At 50.7% G+C, this 23,992-nt stretch overlaps 1 protein-coding gene across 5 annotated transcripts; it reads right to left on the bottom strand.

Annotated features, from left to right (window-relative positions):
* Nucleotides 1-315: 315 nt before the first annotated feature.
* On the bottom strand, nucleotides 316-23,448 carry NDEL1 (nudE neurodevelopment protein 1 like 1). 5 transcript variants are annotated; one of them, XR_007380508.1, is made up of 11 exons: nucleotides 23,250-23,364; nucleotides 15,586-15,683; nucleotides 14,072-14,225; nucleotides 12,734-12,882; nucleotides 11,538-11,674; nucleotides 9,898-10,071; nucleotides 9,074-9,165; nucleotides 7,016-7,167; nucleotides 5,098-5,229; nucleotides 4,178-4,212; nucleotides 1,776-1,870 (listed from the first exon to the last, which is right to left on the bottom strand). XR_007380508.1 is itself a non-coding variant. In XM_048965359.1 (10 exons), the coding sequence occupies exons 2-9, from the start codon at nucleotides 15,669-15,671 to the stop codon at nucleotides 5,133-5,135; spliced, it is 1,041 nt and encodes a 346-aa protein (XP_048821316.1). In that variant the 5' UTR covers nucleotides 15,672-15,683; nucleotides 22,985-23,009; the 3' UTR covers nucleotides 1,759-1,870; nucleotides 5,098-5,132. The 5 variants fall into 5 exon arrangements, 2 of the variants coding, with proteins under 2 accessions (XP_048821317.1, XP_048821316.1); XR_007380506.1 differs by lacking the exon at nucleotides 23,250-23,364 and adding an exon at nucleotides 22,985-23,009; XR_007380507.1 differs by having other exon boundaries at nucleotides 1,777-1,870; nucleotides 23,317-23,448.
* Nucleotides 23,449-23,992: the final 544 nt, after the last annotated feature.

The raw sequence follows: 23,992 nt of genomic DNA, 5'->3' as shown, positions 1-23,992 counted from the left end.
TCTGCTGCTGGGGGCAGCGCTGGAGCAGGCACAGCTCTGGGGGGGTGCGTGGGGTCCTAAACCCGGCCAGCGCTGCCCCTCATTGCCTGCAGCTGGACACCTCCACCAGGAGCCCAAGCAGATTCCTGCCCCACAGCACAGGGAGCAGAGGTGCGCTCAGCCCCACTGGCTCCGTGCACCAACAGTGTGTGCAGTGCCAAGCTAAGGGGCAGGAGCTGCACAGAAGAGCAGTGCCTCCCACCCTGCCCTCCGGCTCAGCCAAAAACACTGCAGGACAAACACAGCCACCGCTGCCTCTTCTGCAAAATCCACCAATTCCACATTAAAAGAACTTTATTTTGGGAATATTACTCTCAGGTTTTGGTTGTTGGTTTTTTTTTTGTCTTTAAACCACATTATGCTGTGTGCCCACGGTGTTATGGTACACTGTCCTACTGAAACATGCCATATAGACTTTGAATAAATAAAGCTACAAAGCCCAAGTTAAGTTATGTACAAAGATCTTAGGCAAAGATAATATGTTTACAAACCTATGTACAATAAAACAAATGTAAACAGTCAAATGCAGCAGAGGATGCACAGGAAAAGAGGAGCATAGGGGCCCTAAGGGCAAAGGGGGAAACGCTCCCACCTCTGTTCTGCTGGGGCCGATGGTTTCTCTCAGCGCTCGTAAATAAACCAATGTACAGCTGCAGAGCCAAGGAACACGATGGACCAAACTGGGAAGGTTTTTTTTTTCCCTCAGACCCCCCTGGGGTTCGTTGGTTCACATCAAAATCCACCGACTCTGAGGCACAGCGACAGAGAACTCGCACAAATACATCGCCTGAAAGACCCACAAGGAACACAGTCGCCCAAAACTGTCACAGAAGCCTGCAGGTGACACTGAAATCCCGTCCTATATTACAGAGCTGAACATGGGGCCGAGGGATGCAGGGTGCTGGGAGGAGGCAGTTCGTGGGCACTGCAGTCCATGGGCTGAGCGGCTTCCTAAAGAGCTGATGTCTGGCTGGGGGGGCAGAAGTGCCACAAAGGAGGGCAGAGTGCTGGGATGGTTCAGGCACATGGGAAAAAGCTCGCTGCAGGCCCCGTGCCACGGGAGGAGGCTCCAGCCAAGCTCAGCCCAGAGCTGCTAAGGGCACTGGTGCTAAATGATGTGTGCTGGGCCTTCCTCAGCAAAGTCCCACGCCAGCACCAGCTCTACCTCCATCTGCTGGGCAGGGGAAGGGCCTTATGGACACAGCCAGCTGCTCACCTGTCCAGCAGTGATTTCTATGCTGCATTCACTCACATCCCCAGAGCTCACTGCCAGCCTCCACTCCTGCTCCCAGCCTCACTCAGTGTGTCTTGAGAGGTTTGAGCCCCATGGGGAAGGACAGCAGCTGGTTGGCTCAAACAGCAGGATGTGAGATCAGGCAGGGAGAGGCGTAGCCTTCAAGAAAAGCGGCAAATGTTTTTGTCACACCAAACCTAACTGAGAAAAGAGATGCAGTGACAGGTCGAGCAGCACCTGGCTGAGGTTCTGCATCCCCTGCAACAGAGCACTATGTGTCAGCTTGTGCAACACGTGGTACGGGGCCGCAGAGCACACCCACTACAGTTAACTCTATTAACAGGACACGAAAGGCTGCAAGCATGGGCTCTCCTCCAGCAGCACGGGCACTGCTGCATGCCATGGTGCAGGTCCTGTTCCTGCAGGGCAGGGAGGGGGAAGAAACCAAAGCACTTCTCTTGTTGGGCCGAGAAAAGCGTCCGCGAGTCCAAGCACAGCCTGGCGCCGACTCATACGCTCAGGGGGAGCATGCCAGGTGCTGAGGAAGGTCTGGAGGCTCCCAGTCCCGGGGTCCCTTGATCAAAGCCGTTTACTGCCCTGAGAAGCAACAAGAGACAGGCAGGTCAGTACCAGCCCACCCTGGGGCTGAGCCCAGCCCCTCCACCCCAGACCTCCCTGCTGCACACACACCCAGGGGCAGCGCTGTGCTGACTGCACAGGGGCCATACAGAGGATGAGGGGCGACGGCCTCAAGGGTGGCACAGCCACAGGCAGCTCAGCTGCCGCCCAGGCCCATTCCCCACATCCTTCCCTCCTGCCCAGCAGCAGCTGCTCCCAGCCTGCAGGCTCCGGGCAGCCCTCAGGGCACAGCCGGGCAGGGCTGGCTCCCCTCCAGCCCAACTGGAGGCTCAACACAGGCTGATCCCAGCACAGTGGAGGCATCCGTCCGTCCACCTGCACACGCTCACACAGCTGCAGTGCAACCGCGCAATGGAGAATGGGCTCAGTGAGAACAGGCAGCACACAGTAAAGCACAGCGGAGCTGGGGCTGTAGAAGGGCTCCGGGGCCTCCAGGCCTCCCCCACCCCTCCCTGCTGAGCCCCCAAACCCACAGCCTCCACCCAGCTGCAAACCACAAGCTCACCCCTTCCCACAGCTGCTCTCAGCTGCGAGGCACACAGCCCAGGGAGCAGCACACGTGTGTGACAGCCTTCCGCAGCCTCCACTCTGTTTGGGTTTTGATCTCCTCAATTCAGCTCTGCACACACCACCTAAGCTCGCCGTCCGCTGCTTGCCGTCAGCCCAGCCTTGATGAGGAGATGCAGTTACCCCTCAACAGCACAGCACACCCACCCGACTGCTGCCCCCGTGCTCCCTGTGCCCAGCAATTACAGCGCTGATCCAGAGGAGCAGATGAAGAACCTGAATGCCTGCTAGCAAGGTTGGCTTCCCATGGTAATGCTGCTGCAGAGCCCTCCCCACCTCCAGCAGAGCCTGTCGCACCCCACATGGGGCTGTGGGGGGGAAACCTGTGCCTCCTTTCCTGTTAAGGCTGAAATTTCAACTGACTGAGACACGACCTGCAATGTGTTTCAGAGGCAGGTGCCTCCATGCAGCAAAACACCACTGGAAGAGTCCTTAGAGCAGATGCACCCTGCTATTGCCACGTGAATGAAGGGGCAGGAAGCCGACCTGGTCCCAACATGACTCTGCAAATGACTTATCAGGGAGAGAGCAGCTCTGCCAAGCAGCGCAGGGGAGAACGAAAAAATAAATGGGATTAAAAAGCAGTGGTTTGCTTCCTTTGGAAGAGAAAAGAGACATTCGAGGCAGGAATGGCAGAGTTTCACCTTTAAGGGATGCAACTCCTTTCAGCTCCTGCTCCAAGGCCCATTCAGCAGCACGGGTGCCCTTTTCACATCCCAGAGAAGCATAACCAAGGCCAGAGGCCATGAAGCAGTCAGGCCCTCCTCACAGATGCCACACAGACATGGCAGGGCCCAGACTGAGCTGGGGAGACACCAACAGCTTCACGAAGCCCAGGACAAAAAGGAGAAGGAGCCATCGCTGAGCGGGGTGCAGCAGGGCAGGGGACACACACTGCACACTGCTGGCGTCACCCTTGGTGCAGAAATGAAGATGAAGCAGCAGCTCTGATTTACAGAGAGCTCTCTCTATGGTGAGTCCATCAGGGCCGGCGCCTCAGACTGATCCCAAGCCAACAGTCCCTGCTGGAAACATTCCCCCCTGCAGCAGCTCCTGCTGGGTGTTTCTGACTGCTGTCCTGACCATGGCACACATTTTGTGCCCATTTCCAGCTGCTCTCCATCCTGTGATTGCTCCAGCTGGATCTTTACTCGTTAATCTGTATTTCAAGCTGTATTTCATCCTTAGCACAAAGCCTCTCTTAACTCTAAGCATCAAACAGAACCTCAACAGAACACTGTCCTGGAGCCCAATAACCCAGCCTGGCCCCCACTGCACACACAGCAGGGAAGGGCCATCCCTGCTCCCTCCAAGGCAGGCCAACACCCAGCACAGTGCTGAGGAAGAAACAAGGCAGAGGACACACTGACTGCAGGATTAGCTGGGGTAAGAGCAGCAATGCTTCACCCCATATCTCTGTCACATCCGACTCCATCAGAAACATGCATATATTTGAAGAGTTATTAAACCAAGAAAGCAAGCAGCACTCAACCTTACAGCTGGAACTGGTCACAGCACCAGAGAAACTTATCTAAAGCAAAGAGAAAGAAAGATTATAGCCTCAGGCCTCAATCATTGCCTATTAGTTCGTAGTGCTACGAGAACTACCTCATGCAGTTAGCATATCCACCAACTCTGCACCTCCAAGCACCGCAGTTAAAATGCATGCAGCTTATCATTGCAAATGAATTCATTTACCCATGACCAAGGTGGGGAATATCACCTTTTCACGCCTAGTGGAGAAAAAGTGAAACAGTTTATGCACACAGTGAAGACATTCTTGGACACAACCCTGAGTTAAGCCACAGGGAAAAGGGTTTGACTGAACCTCACCTGGCTGCTGATCCCTGAGCTCTGCACAAGGATGCTCTGCAGGGCAGACAGGGATCCTAGGTGCAGTGACTGCCACCACAGCTGCTCACACGGTGGCACTGCCAGCAGCGTGCAAGCAGAGGCACATCTCACTTTTAAACACAGCCCAGCAGATTCACAGAACAAACAGCAACTGCAGTGCTCTGATGCTCAAAGAAAAGGACTGAGGGAGTTGTGAGCAAGGAGCTCATGCCCCAAGGAACAAACAGCTCGTCTTGGCTCACTGCAGTCCCAGCTCAGCTGTCGTTGTGCCTCTGCGGCACCCATCAAGGTCAGAGGCATTTTATTCCCCAGGTGGATCGCAGTCCCTAACAGCTAACAACAATTCTAACTGCAAAAGAACAAATTTCCATCACAGAACACCCCTCAGGTGCTGCTCTGTAGACCTGGGGGTGCACACAGAGCCACCACGTTTCTAAAGGAACCAGTCTGCAGGAAAGTGATCTTATACCAGACTTAGTAGAGCACAAAATAAAAACAAAACCCAAGACAGCAGATAATTCCTGACCCTTCCAATTCTTCTGCAAAGCTCGCGTGCAAGCCCAGCTGTTCTCCAAACCTCCCCTCAAACGATTCTGAGGTAACTGCTCCTATCCTGGCTTCCACACCTGCTTCAGCTGCCCGCCTAGCTCTGCTCAGCAAGCACAGAGCAGGAGTTTGATGAGACACAGAGGCTCAAACACTTTCAGCAACAAAAAGGCAGAGAAAGGAAAGCAAATGGAACCGTAATGACATGGCTGGATTACCTCTGGCACAATCCCACCACCCAACAACTGGCCGTTCATAAGGCAGCGGCTGCAGACTGGACCGGGTCTAGGAGCGCGGGTGGCTGTTTCAGGCTCCAGCGACAGTTTGGGGCAGGGAAGAGAGAACAGGGGCTGGAGAGAAAGGAGAAGAGGGGAGAAGAAAGGGCAAAACCTCGGCTCAGCCAACCGCTGTGATGCACTCAGGTCTGGTGGCAGGGCTCTGCTCTGCCCTCACGCACAGCGAGGCAGGGTTACGTGTGTGTGCAGCACAGCGCTGCACCCGGCCCTGGGCCACGAGGAAGGCAGAGCAGGGCAGCTGTGAGGTGTGAGCTGCTGATCCCACGGCCTGCAGCACATCTGTGTTCAGAGGGGAGGGATGGGACTGTGTAAGGATCTCTAAGAACGTGCAGGTAAATTGGTCACCTCCATCACTTCCCCAGTCTGTTAGCATCCTTCAAGTCTGCTGAGGAAGTGCACTATCAAAGGGACACATGTCTAAGCCTTTTTCAGCTACAGCCTGCCCTGAACTGCAGGCAGCCAGCCCAGATAGCAAGGGTGATGACAATCAGAAGGTAATTAGAAGCGACTCCCATCCCACGCAGCAATCAGCTAATTACCATACCACAGTTCACTGTAGCCATGCTGCCTCCCAAGAACACTTCTAATGTCTCCCCAGCACTGCTCTGACAGCCTGCACATGAAATGGAGCCCACGGTGCCGCCACCACTGCTGTGGTGATGCACAGACCCTGGTCAGCCTCCCAGTACGCAGCCAACCTCACAGTCTGCCCCATTTGCAGGTGATGCTGACCTTGCTAAGTATGTGAACACTCCCTTTTCTAAAAGCAAGAAACACCAGTAGCTCTGAAAGCTCTTCTTCTTGCCAGTTTCTAAGATGCAACATGCCCTGCTACCCACATAGCAACATGATTCAGCTCCCACAAGGAGGATTCCAGAAACCCAGCCTGTCTACTTCTATGTGGCACTCTTTAAGTTGTTTAAAGATCCCAATAAATGCTGTTTAGAGGATGTGCTGAATATCAGCGTTAAAACTGCTCTGGCTTGAAGTCTAATAGGGAAGACTATTGCCAGCAGAGAGCACAGAGGGTGTTTTGCACAGTGCCATTGAGCACAGGTTTCCCTATTGCTGGGTAACACAGGAGGAGAGCCTGGCTGTGCACCCTGCTCCTCAGGGCTGCTCATGCAACCACAGGGCCCTGAGCTACAAAGGACTGTGGGAAAATCCTCCTGCTGAACCACTTCCCCATACCAGAGAGGAAGCTCCAACTATGAGCAAGTCACAGGGTGGTTTTTCCTGCAAATGCTGCCTCAAACACTACGGCTGACACACAACAGGACGGCACAGGACAGCTGTCCCTTCTATCAGCAAGGATTTCACAGTCAGTAATGTGTGCTTTTTCACTGATAGCAGGGAGGAGAAGAGCAAAGAGGGAACCACTCTCCAAGGAAGCAGTGCTGCCCACTTAGTGCTCTTACTAAGGGAACCTGCAGCTCTGCAGTTCAGGCACTCCCCGCACACAAGCATTCCAACAGCTGTGGCAGCCCCACCACTGCCTGCTTGAGATCCTTGTGAAGGGCACAATCACTGCACCAGAAGGTTTATGCAGCCACCAAGAGCTGGGGCAGCAGAGGGCAGCGCAGGCAGTGACATCCCACCAGCTGAGACGTCAAAAACTTGCTTTTCTTTTTGCTTTACAGGTGGAAGCAAAGGCCTGCAGTGGAACAAAGTGAAGCAAATTTGCCTGCAGTGGAACGCTGCTCCTCTGTCCCCTGGAGAACCTGGCTGCACAGATTTGTCTGACTGGACAAAAGCTAAAAACAAGCCAAGGAAAACTTCTGTTTCACACAGCATCCTGAAACATCCACCCCCCTCAGTGTACAAACACATGATGGCTTACCCTTTGTCAAAGAAAGAAGTATGCCCTGCATGAGGGAACTTGGTGCCGTTGCTGCTCATCGCGCTGCTGTTAGCGGTCCCTGAAATGTAGGATTTCCGTGATGCCTGGTCCTTTGCAAAATTCCTGCAAGCAGCTAACTTGGATTCTAAGGCCTGTGAAAGGAAAAGAGAGGTGGGGGAGGGAGAAGAGGGATTACTTTTTTTTTTTTTAGAGAAAATATTTTGCTGCTCAAGTTCAGGCTTTAGCATGACCAGAAATCAGCATGGTCAGAACCCCAGTGTGACCATCTTAGGCAAAAAATGAGCTAGATGGGAACAGAGCTGCTGTTTTCTCCAGTCAGAAGCACGTAATGAGATGCTGATGCAGACTGCCAGGTGCAGTCCTCCTCCATTAGGGTAAGGACTTTACAAGAAATCAACTCTCATTTAGGTACCTGAAGCACGGAAGTCAGATGCTGGAGGTGGTAACTGAAAGCTCCTGTTCCAGAGTTAGAGCGATGCTGGTGTAAGCTGACCAAAAAGCTCAAGGAGAAAAGCAGAATCCTCCAATTTCAGGAGGCACAGCATATTTGTAAAGTTGCATTTTTCCCCAGGAAAGTATCTTTCTGGTATTTCCTAATCACTGCCTGCAAAACTTCACCTGTTTCTTTATCCTCCCTGCTAAGCTTCAGAAGAGGTGCTACAGACCCCCCATAAGAGGGAAACAAAGGCAGCTAAGCCTATCTCCAGGGGTTCTACCTCATCTCTACCACATCCAAGCAAGTCTGACAAGTTCTTTTCCTCCTATACAAGGTAGCAGACTTGCCTCATCCCCTGACTCCTAGCAGGGAGGGCACCAAAACTGAGCTGTCCATGTAGCTTGCTGTCTCACATGCCAGCAAGAAAGCTGAGGGGAACATCTTGGAGAGAAAGGGAGCCCCAGGCACAGGATGAGGCACCCAATGGGTAAGCCAACCCACAGAAACCCTGCACATCCTATAATTATTACTAAGTAAATGCATCAGCTGGAATTTAGTATCGCTGGCTGTGTGTGTTTAAGAATAGGCTGGGAAAGAAGCACGCTTATTTGGCATTTCCTGTCCTCGCAGAGTAATCACATGGGATGTCATTAAGCTCCCTAAATCCCCTACAGACTCTTACTCACAATGATCCCATTTTAAACATGCCACTCTGGAACCCTGAGCCGTCCTGCTGCCCTTTCAACCCAGGCTTGATGAGCTCACAAGCTCTAAATACAAGCAATGATCTGATTTTTAATGTCAGATTTGGCTAAAACAACCATATTCATGCCAGCTATTTCTGTTCTTAGTGCAAACCACAAGGGACAAAGGAAAGCCAGCCCTGGAGGCTAGACACCAAGGCTACCATGCTTCCACTCGAAACACTGCCCAAGGAGGTAAGCAAACAAGCTTCTCACCACTCACAAGTTGTGTCTTCATTCAGCTGGAAAGCCTGGCATCCTAAGCAACACCACAACAGATGTCAAAAGCACTTCTTTCCTGCTCACAGTTGTAATCCCTTTAGAGGCTCGCATTTCACCTCCCAATCAACTACAGATGGGAACACTCGGCTTTCTCCCGATTTATTCTTTCACTTTCTTACCAAAGGGCTATTTTATTTTTTATAACCTATTCATTTAAGTTCTCAGTAACTTCTGCAGATCTCCTCAGAGCCTCCATCTGCTATCAGCTCACCTCCCATGAATAACACAATTGTGCAGTGGGTCCTAAGGCTGAGGTTCAGCTGAGTCCTGCTTTCACATGAAACATGAACAAGCATCTGCTAACACCCAGCCTCCATGCACCAAGAAAGTCTTTACTCCAAAAACAGATTTTATCTCTAAAAGCTGGCATCAGATCCTTAGCAACCCGCTCCATGAATCAAGATAATTAAAAAACAAGCGTTGTCACATCCCAAACACTAAGTGTGGACAGTTTAAGAGAGACACCTTAGAAACTCCAGCACTAATTCAGCATGAGCCAAGGCCTCTTCATCCCCCATGTGGATGAACTCTCAGGGAAGGCACAGAACTGGGGACAGTTCAGTACACAGCACTCACCCCAACTTTCCGTAAGAGATCCCCCACGATGTTGAGTGCAGATATTCTAGCTGAAGGAGTAAGAGGGCTTGTACCAAATCCATTTGGTATAGCTGCAAACAAACACACTTCATTATATATGTGCCACTCCTCCACTATTTCATTTTTAAATAACTCCTGTAAGGAGGTAAATCTTAGATCTGACTGCAGACTCTTTGTACAAACAGTAACACAGGCTACAGATCACTAGCCACAGAGAAAAAGCTTAATTCCTGCCCACTCCCCTCCTGCCCATTAGATACACACACGCAGAGTTCACGCACTCTCCATCTGCATAGCTGCTGCCTGCAATCCATCTAATCCAACCAGAGCTTTCTCTGGAGTCTACTTTGATTTAAAATAAATTGTTTTAATCCTCGTGATTGACCTGAGCCTTCCAGATGGAAGAGGACTAGGCTAATATCCCACTGCCTGACAGCACAGCACCCCGCAAGCACACGCTAACAAAGACAGCCCAGCACTGCTACCCACCATTTACCCACCAGGGAACTTCAGCTGAAATGTTACTTACTGCATTCCCTGTGACCCCAAACGTATTCTACTGCAGAGCAAGATCCTCGCCCCTACAAAGCAGTAGCTAAGCTTCTCCCTTTCTTTCCCACAGTATTAACTAATTACACTTATTAAATAGGTCTGACACTGCTCTGGTATTTCAGCACACGTTATGTAGGGTCCACACGTATCTGTGTTCACTTTGAATTTACTAACAAGGGCCTGTCTGAAGTTATTTTTCGACAAGCAGAACGTACTCCCACCCAATCAGGCACAGTTTCCAGGAATTATACCTTTGGGGGAAGGAAAACTATTTTCAGATCCTTTTCCAACAGGCGTAGCTGGCAAGGAGAGAGATGCCTGGACAGCTGAATCCATCTTCTCACAGTCCAGAGTTGGAGAGCTGGGCGCAGACTTGCGGGTGACTTCCTGCTGCCTTTCCCGTACTGCCAGCTCCTGCCGCAGGTCTGAGCACGCAGACAAAACACACAGCACATCAGTGGCAGATTTCTCCAGCATTCCACAGAACAACAGAATTCTTGCAGAGAATACTCTGCAGTAATCAGTGAGTCACTGTCGCTGCCTCCCTCCAGCAGCAAAGCCCTCCATCTCAAATAAGGCAGAGCTCGAAAGGCCACACAGTGCTGGCCCAGAGAGCTGCGTGCACCCAGAGCACAAGGCTGGTGACCTGCGCTCACATTCCTCCCCACTTGTAGTTTGAGTTCCATGGAAAGCAGGCTGCAGAAGAACACAGCCACTCACAAATGCCTGCTAACTGCACTCAGCTGGGAGGCCATGGAAACAGACTGATGACCTGATCTTGTGTTTCTAATTCCTAACGCTGCCCTTCCAGTTTAATCATCTGCTGGACTGCACACTAGCCATTGGGAAGGGGTTGTGTCTGCTGTTTCTTGATTCATCAAGATGAGAACAAGCAGACTAAAGAGGTTCATAGCCCAAATGACAGAGGATGAGAAGGGAAATTAGGAATCCAGTGCTTTATTCCCACTATCTCTCTGGACTGCTCTGTATCACCACCTTGCTGCCTCCCATTCCACACAGATTTGCTATAAAGAACATCCAGCACAATTCAGCAATGGATCTGTGAAGTCTCAAGCAGGGCCCAGAGGCAAATCACTAATACATTACATGGTTGGGTTTTTTGTTTGTGTTTGTTTGCTTTTCAGGCACAGCCTAAAAAGGTCCTTTTTAGGTCCTTGCTTTCACTGAGAAATTGCTTCCAAAGAAATAGTTTGGAAAGAATGCTGAAAAACACGGATGTCTAACCTGCAGTGATGGCATGCTAACGCTGCTCCATCAGAGCAATCATGTTCCCCAACCACCAAAATAGAAATAAAGTTTCCCCCACATTCTCAACATGAAACCTCTCAGGGAATTCCCAGCTCTTACAGCTCTGAGGATTATCTGAAGCATCTCTGATGCCACGGCTCTAACCACAGTCTTTAATGCCATATCTTAAAGAAGCCAGGCAACTTCCAACAGGTTCAGAAGGTAACAGCAGGCAGCATTTTTAAAGATAATTATTTACCATTTGGCATGCATTTCCTTGTCACTTCCTGTACTTTCCCTGTGCCTTGTGGCACAAAGCCACAGAGAGGAAACTTCTAGAACAGTTTTCAGCTCTATTAAATCTGTGGAAAGCAGTATGTTTTTACTCAGCTTGGTTAAAAACCCTGAAAGAATCTGACACTGATTTTACCCAACGGGAGGAATTCTTTCCTCTTAGATTCAGTGAACACACAAAGAACAGAGAACATACTGCTTATTAGCAGGTAAATTCCAACGCTTATATTACACATCCAGTTTCAATCTCATTAAGTGAAGCTTTCCATAAACATGAGCTCTGGTTGCTTCATGTCTCTGTTAGTAAGTCAGCAATGTACAAAGACAGAACTAATCAAGCAAGCCATACCTCTGGCTTCATCCTTTAATCTCTGTACAGAAACTAGCAGTGACTCCTTGTCATCCAGTTCACTTTCTAGAAACGCGTTTCTCTCTATCGCCTGGTTCAGCCTTTGCTCAAAGTCTTCCAATGAAACTATTGTTGCCCTAGAAACAAAATCCAGAATATTAGATTCTTCAGCTCAGCTAACTTAAAAGTGTATTCAAATACATAATAGAGGAAAAATGTTAGCAGGACCTACATTCAAGATAGTTACTTGAAAGCTATGAAAATGCTTCTTAGGAGGGACTAGAGCTCCAAAGAAGAGAGAGAGAGATGAAAAGAACATGATAGTATCTAGCTCTCCAAGATGTGCCAAAGAGCTGGGGCAGAGCCAGCCTGGCACACCGAGCTCCATTTTTCCCAAGTCATTCTCCAAAGTCATGTATTTCGTGTGTCAGCTCTGGAGAAACAGGCAGCAGCTCACAGAAAGAAGGGCACTGGGATGCTTGTCCCGTGATATCAGTGAGACAACTTATGTGTGTCAAAAGTTAGTCATGAGGTTAAGAGTGCTGTGGAAACAAGGCCTCAGCTCTCAGATCTTACTGCCAAATAGCCAGAGGCTCATTCCTGGTCCCACTGAATCAATGGCAAAATTCCCATTCAGCAGAGCGGAAGCACGATCGACTCCAAAAACGGGCGTCTCCTGCAGCAGCCTGCTCATTTTCTGCACTTACACAGACCACATCTGCTCCCCACCGTCATTAAGCTGTTATGCAAGGAAAGAGGAGACTCCTTTGGCGTGTTTAATTTAAAAGGGACCAAGTAAAGCACCAGCTTCCTACTTCAAAGGGGCTTTGAGCTACAGGGATCACAAACGTAAGAGTCACTGGGCTGGCAGTATCAAAATTAGAGCACTGGCCTCGCTTGCACAGCTCATTGCTCACAAGAACACAAAGCACCTCAGGTCCCCCCAAAAGCTTTTCTTCTGTAACGCAAAACTACCAGCTGATGGAGGTGAACTCCAAGGGTAAGTTGCACTTTACAAAGAGTCAAGTGACTTAGGATTTTTTTTAATTATTATTTTTTACATGTGCATTTTTGTTCTCCTCCCCCACTCCCCCATTAAAGGAATAATAAAATGATGAATCTGAATAATAAAATGATGAATAACACAGACAAGATCCAGCGAATATTTAAGGAAATAAGAGTTTTGCAGCCTTCACCTCTTGGCACGCTCCAAGTCATCGTTGGCCTGCTCCAGCTCCCTGACATACTTATGAAGCTGATCTTTAATGGCCCGGGTCTGGCTCAGGTCATCCTCTAACAATGACACCTGCTTGTAGCTCTGTGCATACTGGTGCTCCAGTTTCTCCTGAAAGAGAGAGGCGTAGAGAGGGAAGTATCAGCAGCATCCTCGAAGCAACATGCTAACTGCGGTCTGCACATCTGGGACTGCAAGGCAAAAACTGTACAGGCAGGGGGAACTCAGAACATCAGCAAGGAACAAAAGATACGATTGCACACGCTGCCTTGTGCACTGACTGCTCTTAACGACACAGCTGGCTGTTCAGCTGCTCTAAAGCCACAAACATCTAGAAAACCAGAGAGAAATCAAACTGCACAGCCTTCCCTTTCAGTGCCTCCCTCCCCTTACAACGGCCACAGACACAAGAACTCATCTGACATCTCCATTGCTGAAAATCAGAGCCACTGCAATCTGTTACTGGACACCTCCAAGTTCACAAACTTATCTTTGAAAGGCTGGAAGATGAATTCCAAAACATGCTCTCACCTGCTTTAAGGGTGCAGACAGGGGCTTATGGAAAAACTGCTGACCTTAAAAGAATAGGTACCAGCCTTACAGACATAACTAGGACTGGATATGTGAACAAGAAATTCTCAAAATATCACTTCTATTGGGTAAGATCCCAACCCTTGCTTTCATAAAATAATCCAAGATCACCAGAACAAGTACTTTTCAGGACCCCAAGAGAGGCAAGAACTCCTTAATGGACAGACACTAACTAGAATTCCCTTTCTGTACACAAACAGATCTTTATGCAGTCCCTATCCCCACAGATATGGCTATCAAGAAAAAATTAGGAGAATCCCCCCAAAAGATGTCACCAATCACCCACTGTCACATTTCAGTAGGGTGCCAAAAGACGAAGGAGAAATTCTGGGGGAAAAAAAAAAGAAAAAAAAAGTCCAGAAAGAGGACAAAATCATGGTCTGACAAAACAAACTTGTGTTGTCCTCCCTGTTGCTATGTGATGCTGCCTGTGTACACAACAAAGCACCACTTAGCGAAGCCTAAAGATTTCAAACAAACGAGCACAAACTCAATGACAAGTGTTTAATGACGTGAACAAGAAAAAGTCCTTGAGAAATTTCTCTGGTGTGCTGCTGGCCTTATTTGGAGTACATGCCATGCTCAAGAGTAGAGCTTAAGCAGATGATTCCTTTACATCGTTTAGACCTCCAGTGACCCAGAACAGAACAGACAGCCTGAAATGATACCCACGACATATCTGAAGGAAGAAGTTACAGATGAGACCTACCTTCAATGTTTCCACTTCATATTTCAGCCTTTGGTTATCTGCTTGTAAATCTCTATTCCTCTGCTCAGCCTGCACTAGCTGCGCTTCCAACTCAGCTTCTAGTTCCCTGCTTCCCTCCTGAAATTCAGCCAGTTCTTCACGAGCTTCCTGGAAGCTGGAAGGAGATTTCATCAGTTCAAAATGCAGCATCTCTCAAGCACAAAGTTCACTGCTCTTCAGAAATAATTAGATGAAAAGGCAACAAGAGTTTTAAAGTGTTTAACCACAGACCTCTGCAAGGAAAATTAAAAATGGGGGAAACAGAGCAATTGTATTGTTTACCTACTAATGGAAATTCACCCCTTTATACCAAATAACTCCATTAAATGCACATGCAAATACAACCTATAGCAAGGCTATTTCCAGGATTCCTGCTAGTCTGTACCCCACTAGACGTCACTCTAGCAGACTTGAGAGAGTCACGACATAAAGCTTTTAACCTGCTTCAGGCAAAAACCAGCACAGAACAATCACTGCATCACTACCTGCAAATAGAAGTGTGCTGGAAAGCATTCAGGTTTGAATCTCAGGGTTGCTAAATGCTTTGGTAGGAAGCCAGCACCTACCCTCCTTACACCACTGCAAGGTATTAAATGACTTGTAGCAGCAACTCCACATACTTCACTAATTACATTTTCATCTTTACCATATGTAGCAGCTCTTTGCAACCGGCAGAGTTGGCTTTAGGAACCTACATCTCGATTGGCACCAGTGAGACCTTCCTGACAGACTTTTTCACACAGCTCAAGGATCTCAAATGCCCACACCCTGCCCCCTACACCCAGAAGACAGACCCAAACAAAAAACAGCTTGCACACTGGGCTCCTTAGGCTGGCTTTGCTTCTATTGCACACCAGTAACACAGAGTGCAAGAAAAGCTTTCTGAAATGTACGAGCTGGAAACCTCCAGTGCTGACTCCCCTCCCCCACAACAAACAAACAAATCAACAACCACCACGAACCACAAGCAGCACTGAAGACAACAAGCTCTCCTGCCACTTTTTGTAACCAAAAAGCATTCTGCTCCCCTTAAAAGACAGCAGAGGCAAACACAGGCAGGACTAAGAGGTATAACAGACTTCAATATATTGCAGCCAGCTACCAAATCAGAAACTTCTCAGACTGAGTGCAAGAAGCCCAGGGGAACAGTAATGATGCCAGGCAAGCCCACAGGCAGTCTTCTTACTGCAAAACATCAAGCTACTACTTAAGACAGCATTTTAATTATACAAAGATGCACATTATCATAAAAGGGCTCTTCTCTTGCTCTAACTTGCTCAGGCTTGAGTTCACGGCATGGTAACACAGGGAACGAAATACTTAGCCTCCACAAGGCTGGATTTAAAAGCTGCACCTAAACTGGAAATGCAGAGAGTCATTTTAATACATTTTTGGTAAAGTCTCACAGAGAAACAGACTAAGCCACATCCTCAGTCACCAAGAACCAAATCCACTCTGAAAATATACAACAGTACCTTTGTTTGTACTTCAAGGAAAGCTCTTTCCAATAGGCAGTTTCCTCCTTTGGACTTGAGAAGGTCGGAATTTCCTCACTGTCCATGTTCAATATGATCTGTAGGATGCACACGTAAGAAAGCAATTTTAGTATGATGAGGCAGGCAGAGCAAACCCCCCCACTGCTGCTGTACTTCAATGCTGGGCCCTGCAGACTTGACACTGGCCTGTGAGTGTTAATGATCCCTAACAGCCACCTCTGAGCAAAGACCAGCTGCAACAAGTAACTCCATGCTCTGCAACCTCTGGAAACGCTCATGCAGCCTGAAACAAAACCAGAAATCTGGGCTGTATCCTTTACTGACCACTGAAGCAGCAGTTAATGCCACTGGCACATTTAGGACCACCACTGGTAAGAATTTACAGCTATCACAGTTTCCACTTTGATTAGTAAAAGGCTCTTCCTACAGCGCACACTGCAACACTGTCTGCCATGACTGCACAGAGAGCTCCCCACACACCAGGCCTCAGACACGGCTGAAGATGACGATAAGAACAAAGCAGTGGTGCTGGATCTGCATGCACTGCAGTACCCGGGGATGCACTCAGCCAGGCCCAGCTCCCAGCTCCAGGCAGCACTGTGTCATTTTCAAGCTCCCACCAACCTTCTTGCTCACAGGCAGCCATATCTTTTTTTTTTTTCTTTCCTCTCCAAAAAGCAAAACTTAAAATAGATCATAAATCTCCAGAAAAGAATAAGCTGAAACTAACCTCTATTGCAGAGCCTTTAAACAATGTTTGTACCAAGCTCATCGCAGCGGATTAACCACTGCAGCTGACCTACAAGTCCTGACTTTCACATTCTGACAGTCAATAGCCAATGCTGTCCCTCCAGGCCTGAAAGTGTCACACTGACATGTCCTGCATCTCAGTGACCCACATGTGAGACACCCAGAAGTGGCACAAAACAACAGCAGAGCTCCCATTAGCAGGCACAGCAGCCCACCCCAGAGGCTGGTGCTTGGCTCACCCAAAGGCAGGGCTGAACTGACACACTGCTCTGCAGCTGCCACAGCGCAGGGCACAGAACCAACCTTACCCACAGGGCGCTCAGTACATCCAAAAAGCCTCAACTCTCTCCCTGTTTACCTAACTCACAGCTGTGCTGCAGCAGCAGTCTGCCATGCAACAGGCCTTTATGCTGCCTGACCGTGCCTCCTTTCCTACACGGTCCTGAACTGAGAGAATAAAACATGGGAGGCACTACCATTCCTCCCAGCACATGTATTTTCAGTCCTGCTGTTCCTCATTAGATGCAAGTTACTTTGGGTGTATGTGCCTCAGTTACTGCACCTGTTACCAAGGCAGTTTAATGACAAGCAGGAACGAATCAAGTCCTGTGTCTGCAGTGGATGCAGAGCCCATGAATCACCTCCTGAGCTGCCACTGTCTCACAGCCTGATGCATCAAGGCAGGCAGATATCTGCTGTGGCTCAGGCCAGCTCCTGAATTGCTATGCAGATTTGTGGGTTGAGGAAGAGGTGAGCAGTCGGTTACTGCTGCGTGTGTCCATAACATCAGTCCCCAGCAATCACACTGAAACCACTTCATAAGTCTTCAGTCTCGTGGCTCTCAGCTGGCACTCTCGGGTCAGCCAGAAGCACATTTTCCTCTCATTAAACGAAGCATATCATTGAACAGGGTCAGCTCCCACAGCTGTGCCTAAAGGTAAACAACCAGGGAACCACCCACCGGCTGAATTCAGAGAAAAGTCAGTACGAGGAAGTACCTTACATCATTTCCTAGAAGCAGCACGATAACGTGTGCCTGGGTCCACGACTCCTTCCTGTCTGCTTGCACAAGGCACACCCTTGTACCAACGCCCCAGGAGCCCTGCAAGCAGCAGCAATCACTCTTCCTTCAAAACAGCCCCCAGGTCTCCTCGTGGGACGGAGCCGAGCTGCCACAGCCAGTCCCCAGCCTCATCCATCTCGCTATGCAGCAACAGCTCACAGCTCCCCACACTCCATGCTTTCCATCGCACCCAATGCTGCCAGCACTGGGTTTTGATCTGCCAACTGCACTACAGAAACACCCCCATCAGAAGCTCGTGCCAACATGCTAGCTAAGCATTTGTGCAAACAAACTTTTATCATTTCTCCCCCGTGCCTGGAGGACAAGAGAAAGAGGAGAGCACACTCACACTATACACAGTGGCTCCGAGCCGTAAGACTGCTTTAAGAGACACAGGCAGCTCCCAACCTGCACCTCTCCCTTCTGCCAGCCTTTGCCCATTCCCCCCACTCACGGTACAGAAAACCAGACCTATCCAAACGCCCAGCAAAAAGCAGCTCCGCGGCGTTAACAGAACCTAACACACAACTCCCAACATCTGACAGTGGGACGGTGGTGCCCACGGGATGCCAGCAGTCGGACACAAAGCACTGTGCTGTAGCGCATTGCCTCGGGCATTGTGTGAGAGCTGAGCCCAGCACAAGCCCTTCCCATTCAGGAGCTCCTCTGCATACGTGGCACTTGCAGAATCAGGCCTTTGACAGACAACACTGGGGCTTTCAGGAACAGACAAGACAATGCAGCAGCGTCTTCCAGGGAAAAGGAGAGCAGGCTCATGCCGATGCCCACTCGGAATTCATTACAACACAGCTCAGCATTCACGCAGCACCCTGGGAAAACTCAGTTACACGGGCAGAACTCCAGATCCAAGCAGCTCTACAACAAGAGCTATGTTCAGAATGCGACGGCTCCTTTCAAGCCCCCCATTACACAGGGACAGAGCGACTCCACACTTAGAAGTGGAACAGCTTTTCCACGCTGCGATTCCTCTGAAAAACTGGAGCTTGTGGGTTACAAACTTCACTGAATCGTGTTTTGGTGTTCTTATCTGCTTACTTATCTGGTTGTACACAACACCCTAATCTGGCTTCCCACTCCCCAAAGCATCCTGGTACATGGGTGACTCAGTATTTTCCAGATACTAAAAGACTTGAAGTCTGAATCCAACACACAGCAGAAGTGACTAAGCTAACAGGTAAGCAGCACTCCCCTCAAGTGCTTCAACAAACCTTGCACCCGAGGCCAAACTGTTATTTTCATGGAGCCACCTCTCAGCTGAGCCATTAAAACACAAGCAGAAAGCGTAACAGAGAACCTTAAAAAAAGCTCCCCTGGCTCCCCATGTGACTGGAGGCTGGGTGATGGCTTGGATCAAATGTCCCACCAGAACACTAAGCCTGAAACACAACACGATGCTTAGAAGCTCAGACTCCCAGCCAGCCCTCCCACAGCTCAGAACCCACCCTGCTCCATTCCCAAAAGCCAGCTCCACTGGCTGACACATCAGGAGCTACAGAAGCACCTCCAAACCCACTGCATCCAAAGCGATCCTGAGCGCTGCTCACACGCAGCTGCGACTGCCCAATACCTTCAGGAAGCAAAGATGGAGAACTAAGAAAAGAGGCCAAGCATTGCTACTCAAATACGACAAGTCACAGTGCTGGCACTGCCACAGCCGCAGTGTTTTGCTGACCACCGGAGGTAACACAAAGGTCAGTTGACCTTTGGAATTAACCGAACAACTGCCTGCAATGGGACTGGATAAAGAGACCCTGCCAAAGTCACATCTGCCCTTCAGGTCTCAATGTAACGACTGATGCTGGCTGTCACAGTCCCCTAAAGAGGGAAGTGCCACGTCATAGCTGCAGTCCTCCCTGTGCCCCAGGCTGCTGCCATCACCCTGAGCTGTGATGCAGAGCAGGATCAGTGCCAGCACGAGGCTGTCCAAACCCACAGTATTTGCTTCTGCCCGTTTTACACCCTTTCACAAACACAAAAGCCTAAAGAAAACCCGTTTCTACCATTCCTCACCTCCCCAACCCACAAGACCTGACAGGTAACCCCCAAGCCTGTTAAAATAAACTTTATTATTATTTTTTTAATCAAAAGATTCAAAGCATGGTTGTGAATTTGAGCACATTTGCGTTGTCTTTCACTTATTAGCAAAGGGAAAGCAAACAATCAAAAGCAAACAAACAATCAGAAGCCACGGATTAGATTTCTCCAATCAACTCGCTCTTGTTTTTCTCATCCTGAAATAGGAGCCAGAGGCATTTTCATGCGCGTTTTGGAAGGCTGCCTGCTTCCATCGCTGCTTCGGAAAGTGAACCTCTGTCTTTTCCTGCAATACTATTTTTGAACTGAATGTTCTCTGGTGAACCACAACAAATGCCTCCTTGCCTCTTGCAACAGCAGCCTATGAGCTTCCAGGAAAAAAATAGTCTTAGAGCACGCAGCATCAGCACTGTCCATAATAATGAATCCTGCTCCTCCCGTGAGCACAGCACAGCAGGCAGAAGGTAAGCAAACCCTACCTGCAGGAACTCTGTGCCAGGTTCAGGCTAAAAGCCCTTAAAACAACCCGAGAGCAAACAGCTCAGCCTTATCTCAACAGTCTCCTGCAGAATCTGCGTACTAACCTCATACAGCAGGTATGCTTTGTACCATGTGGCCTAGACTTGCATACCTAGCACATAAGGTATCTGACGGGGGGCAAAACCCAACCAACCACACGCACAGCCCAACTAGCAAAGGCATCAGAATTCAGCACTAAAATCATTTATTTCTTTCACAGACAACACAATCAGATCTCTATTTGTTCCTAGGCAACGCCACCAAAGCATCCTCGAAACGAAGACCTGAAGAGGTTGGCACAAGGACCAGCACCTGCAGAGATGGAGGGGAGGCCCCTGCCCATGGGCACGTGCCAGGATCCGGGGCCACCTGCAAAGCCCCACGTGCCGTGCCCACCCCAGCTATCACCCCTCAAATCCTTGCTACCTTTCTCTTAAAGCCCTGCAACACTGCAGCACGACCTGCCTGGGAGCAATGACTTCATCTGAGAGCTTATGACAAGCATAGCAAAGAGCCTGTGACAAAAGACAGCACGCAGGTCCCTGGAGCCTCCACATTTCTCAGCAATTAATACCATTCCAATGAAAAAATTCCTTGGGAAGACAGTGGCCAGAGGGCTATGATACTTCTGGACGCTGCACAATGACAAGTGACTTAGAAAGAAAAGCACTTAATGCAGATTTCTCCTCAGATCCGTGAACTGCCTTTAAATCACCTCAAATTGAGTAGTACCAGGGAGGGGAAAACCTTTTGTAACACCCACCACCCATGAGTCACAGGGCAGCCAGGCCTTAGGGCCCTTCAGCACACGGATCACAAGATGAAAGTTCGCTCTAATAGACCAAGGAAGTAAGAAGCACTTTGTTTCCGTGCTTTTGGCAGTCCCAGCCCAGGCACTCCTCTGGTGACAACTCTCCTTGTGGCACCAACAGCCTTGATTCTCTTCTCTCTTTTGTCTTTACCCCCCCTTTTCCCACAGTTGAGGATTATCTCATGCCTACAGCCCCCATGTGCTCACAGAAAGCAGGGCTTTACCCCAAAAGGAGAGGAGGACATGGAGTGACATATTCCTCTCAATAAATACCTTCACCTCTCAAAAACGTGCAGAACAACTTTGCACAGAGAGGTGAGCATCTGGGATCTGTTCTGCAGCTTGACCACAGCCCAGCCAGGCTGAGGTGTGTGAGGACAGAGGAGCTCTTCCAAGGCAGACCCAAGATTAATAATTTAAAGAACAAACCAAAACAGTCAACCACACCACTTAACCCACACCTCTCACAGTTAGCTGGCACTACCAGCCAGCGTGTCTGTGCACTGTCTGATGCATCAAGTTTAAATACAAACAAATAAATATAACAGCTTCCTATATTTCTTACTACTACAGATGCTAATACATTTCTAAGCAAAAATTGACCTTGGCAAGGCCACCTACCATCCATGAGGTCCTGGAATTTTTTTAATGCAAAATGAAATTGCCTTAAATATCCAAGGAGTATTTCCACTCCATTTCACTCAATTAACCACAGAATCGCCACGGTTGGGGAAGGGACCTCAAGGATCGTGAAGCTCCAACCCCTTGCCACAAGCAGGGCCACCAACCTCCACATTTCACAGCAGCTCAGGCTGCCCAGGGCCCCATCCAACCTGCCAGTGAACACCTCCAGGGATGGACAAGGCATCCACAGCCTCTCTGGGCAGCTGTTCCAGCTCCTCACCACTCTCTCTGTGAAGAACTTCCCCCTGACATCCAACCTAAATCTTCCCTCCCTCCAATTAAAATCATTTCCCCTCGTCCTGCTGTTATCTACCCTTTCAAAGAGTTGACTCCCCTCCTGTTTGTAGGCTCCCTTTAGGTACTGAAGGCTGCAATGAGCTCACCCTGCAGCCTTCTCTTCTCCACGCTGAACAAGCCCAGGTCCCTCAGCCTGTCCTCATAGAGGAGGTGATTCCAGAACCCTCTTCATCTTCATGGCTCTCCTCTGGACCCTCTCCAACAACTCCCTGTCTTTCTTGTATGGGGACTCCAGGCCTGGACACAGTACTGCAGCTGGGGCCTCACAAGGCACAGTAGAGAGGGACAATCACCTCCCTGTCCCTGCTGGCCCACTTCCTTGGGCACAAAACAAAAAAATCCCTCTCTGCACTCCTCACTGAGTCAAGCGAGTTTTGAGTTTCAGAAGGAGCAGAGCAGCCCTGAGTCACCAAGCAGGGGTGGAGAACAATGAGCTGCGTGGGTGAGGAGAGCCATCCTCGTCAGCAGGAGATCTTAATGGGAAGTCACTCAGCTGCAAGTCCAGCTCCAGGAGCTGTGCCTCATGTCAGTGTGCTCATCCCTCACGTCACGTCTGCTGCAATTGGGGTCAAACTCATCAAACTGGCAGGGCCTGCTGGGATGGGGCACGGCAGCACAGAGCCCTGCTGAGCACAGGGGGAACCTGCAGTGTGGAATACCCAGCACAGACAGACCCGGCATCGGCAGCAGCAAACAGCATCTCTGACAGAGCAGCAAACCAAGCCGCGGCTGTGAGAGGGAAGAAAGGTGACAGCACGCTCCGTGCAACCAGCGTCATTAAGGGCGGGCATTAATTGGCACCGCCTGAAGCTCCCATCCGCCGGTCACGTACCTGCCAGCACTGCAGGCCGTGCCAGCTCTCAGCACTGCGAACCCTAGGGCTGAAAAGAACGGAACGGAGGAACACGAGCTGCGTCTGCGGCCGGCAGGGAAAGCGACCAGCGGCACCGGGAGGGACGAGACCACCGAGACGCCGCGGGGCGGCGATTCCCGTCGGGGCCCAACGCCGCCCTCCCCCTCGTCGCCCGCCTCAGCCCCGCGCACAGCCGCCGGGCGGCCCGCGGTCCCCAGCCCCGCTCCCCCCGCCCAAGCCCCGCAGCCCGACCCTCTCCGCGCCCGCCCTCCCGCCCGCCTCGTGCCGCCCCGCGGCCTCCTGCAGACGGACAGACAGACGGACGGCACCGGCCGCGCGCCGTTACCTCAGGAGCCCGGGGTGGGGGGGGGGGGGTAGCGGCTCGCATAGGGCGGTGGCCGCGCGAGCAGAGCCAGGCCGGGCCGCCGACAGACAGGCAGGCGCATCCGCCAATGAGAGGCAGAGGGGCCGTGCAGCCGACCAATAGAATGCGCTGCAGGGCGGGAGCTGCCCCGTTGTCACTTTGCAGCCAATAGGTGGAAGAAGCCGGGGCCGCAGCCCCTCAATGCCCATTGCCCATCGCTTATCGCCCATCGCTCAATGTCCATTACCCAGCGGACCGGCTGCTGACCGCCACGGCCCCCCTCGTCCCCTGTACCCGCCGCGGCCGCTGCTCACCGGAGCGCATCCCCTGTCACTGCCGCAGCATCACCCGCCGCCGGCGGAACTGCTTCATCCGGGCACCACGGTGGGCGGGGCGATATCGTGACGTCACGTGGGGCGGGTCTGAGGGCGGGGTGAAGCGTGGCCGCGCCCCCCGTGCCGCTTCTATGCGTGGTGTCGGAGCCGGGATGTGCGCTGCTCCCACCGGTGCGGATCTGCTGCGTTTCCTGGTTTTCCTATTGCTAGACTCGGAAGTGGCCGCGGGTGGGGCAGGGACGTGCCGACCTCTTCCGGCCTCTGAGGCCGAGGAACCGGGGCCGCCCACCTGTGCCGGGCTTGGAGCAGCGGCACATCCCGAGATGCCCACGCGGTCCCGTAGGGTTCGGCCCTGGGCTCTGTCGCGGTGTTCCCGTCCTTCACGGACGCCGAGTGTGGCCCACGTGTCCCAGCGGGCCGCCCGCCTCCCTTCCTGCCATTGTCCCCGTCAGACAAGGAAGTGGGCCAGCAGGGACAGGGAGGTGATTGTCCCTCTCTACTGTGCCTTGTGAGGCCCCAGCTGCAGTACTGTGTCCAGGTCTGGAATCCCCAGTACAAGAAAGACAGGGAGCTGTTGGAGAGGGTCCAGAGGAGAGCCACGAAGATGAAGAGGGTGCTGCAGCACCTCCCCTATGAGGACAGGCTGAGGGAGCTG

Source organism: Lagopus muta, chromosome 18 (genome assembly GCF_023343835.1).
Source record: "Lagopus muta isolate bLagMut1 chromosome 18, bLagMut1 primary, whole genome shotgun sequence".
NCBI lineage: Eukaryota > Metazoa > Chordata > Aves > Galliformes > Phasianidae > Lagopus > Lagopus muta.
This window is presented reverse-complemented; position numbering and strand designations above follow the sequence as displayed.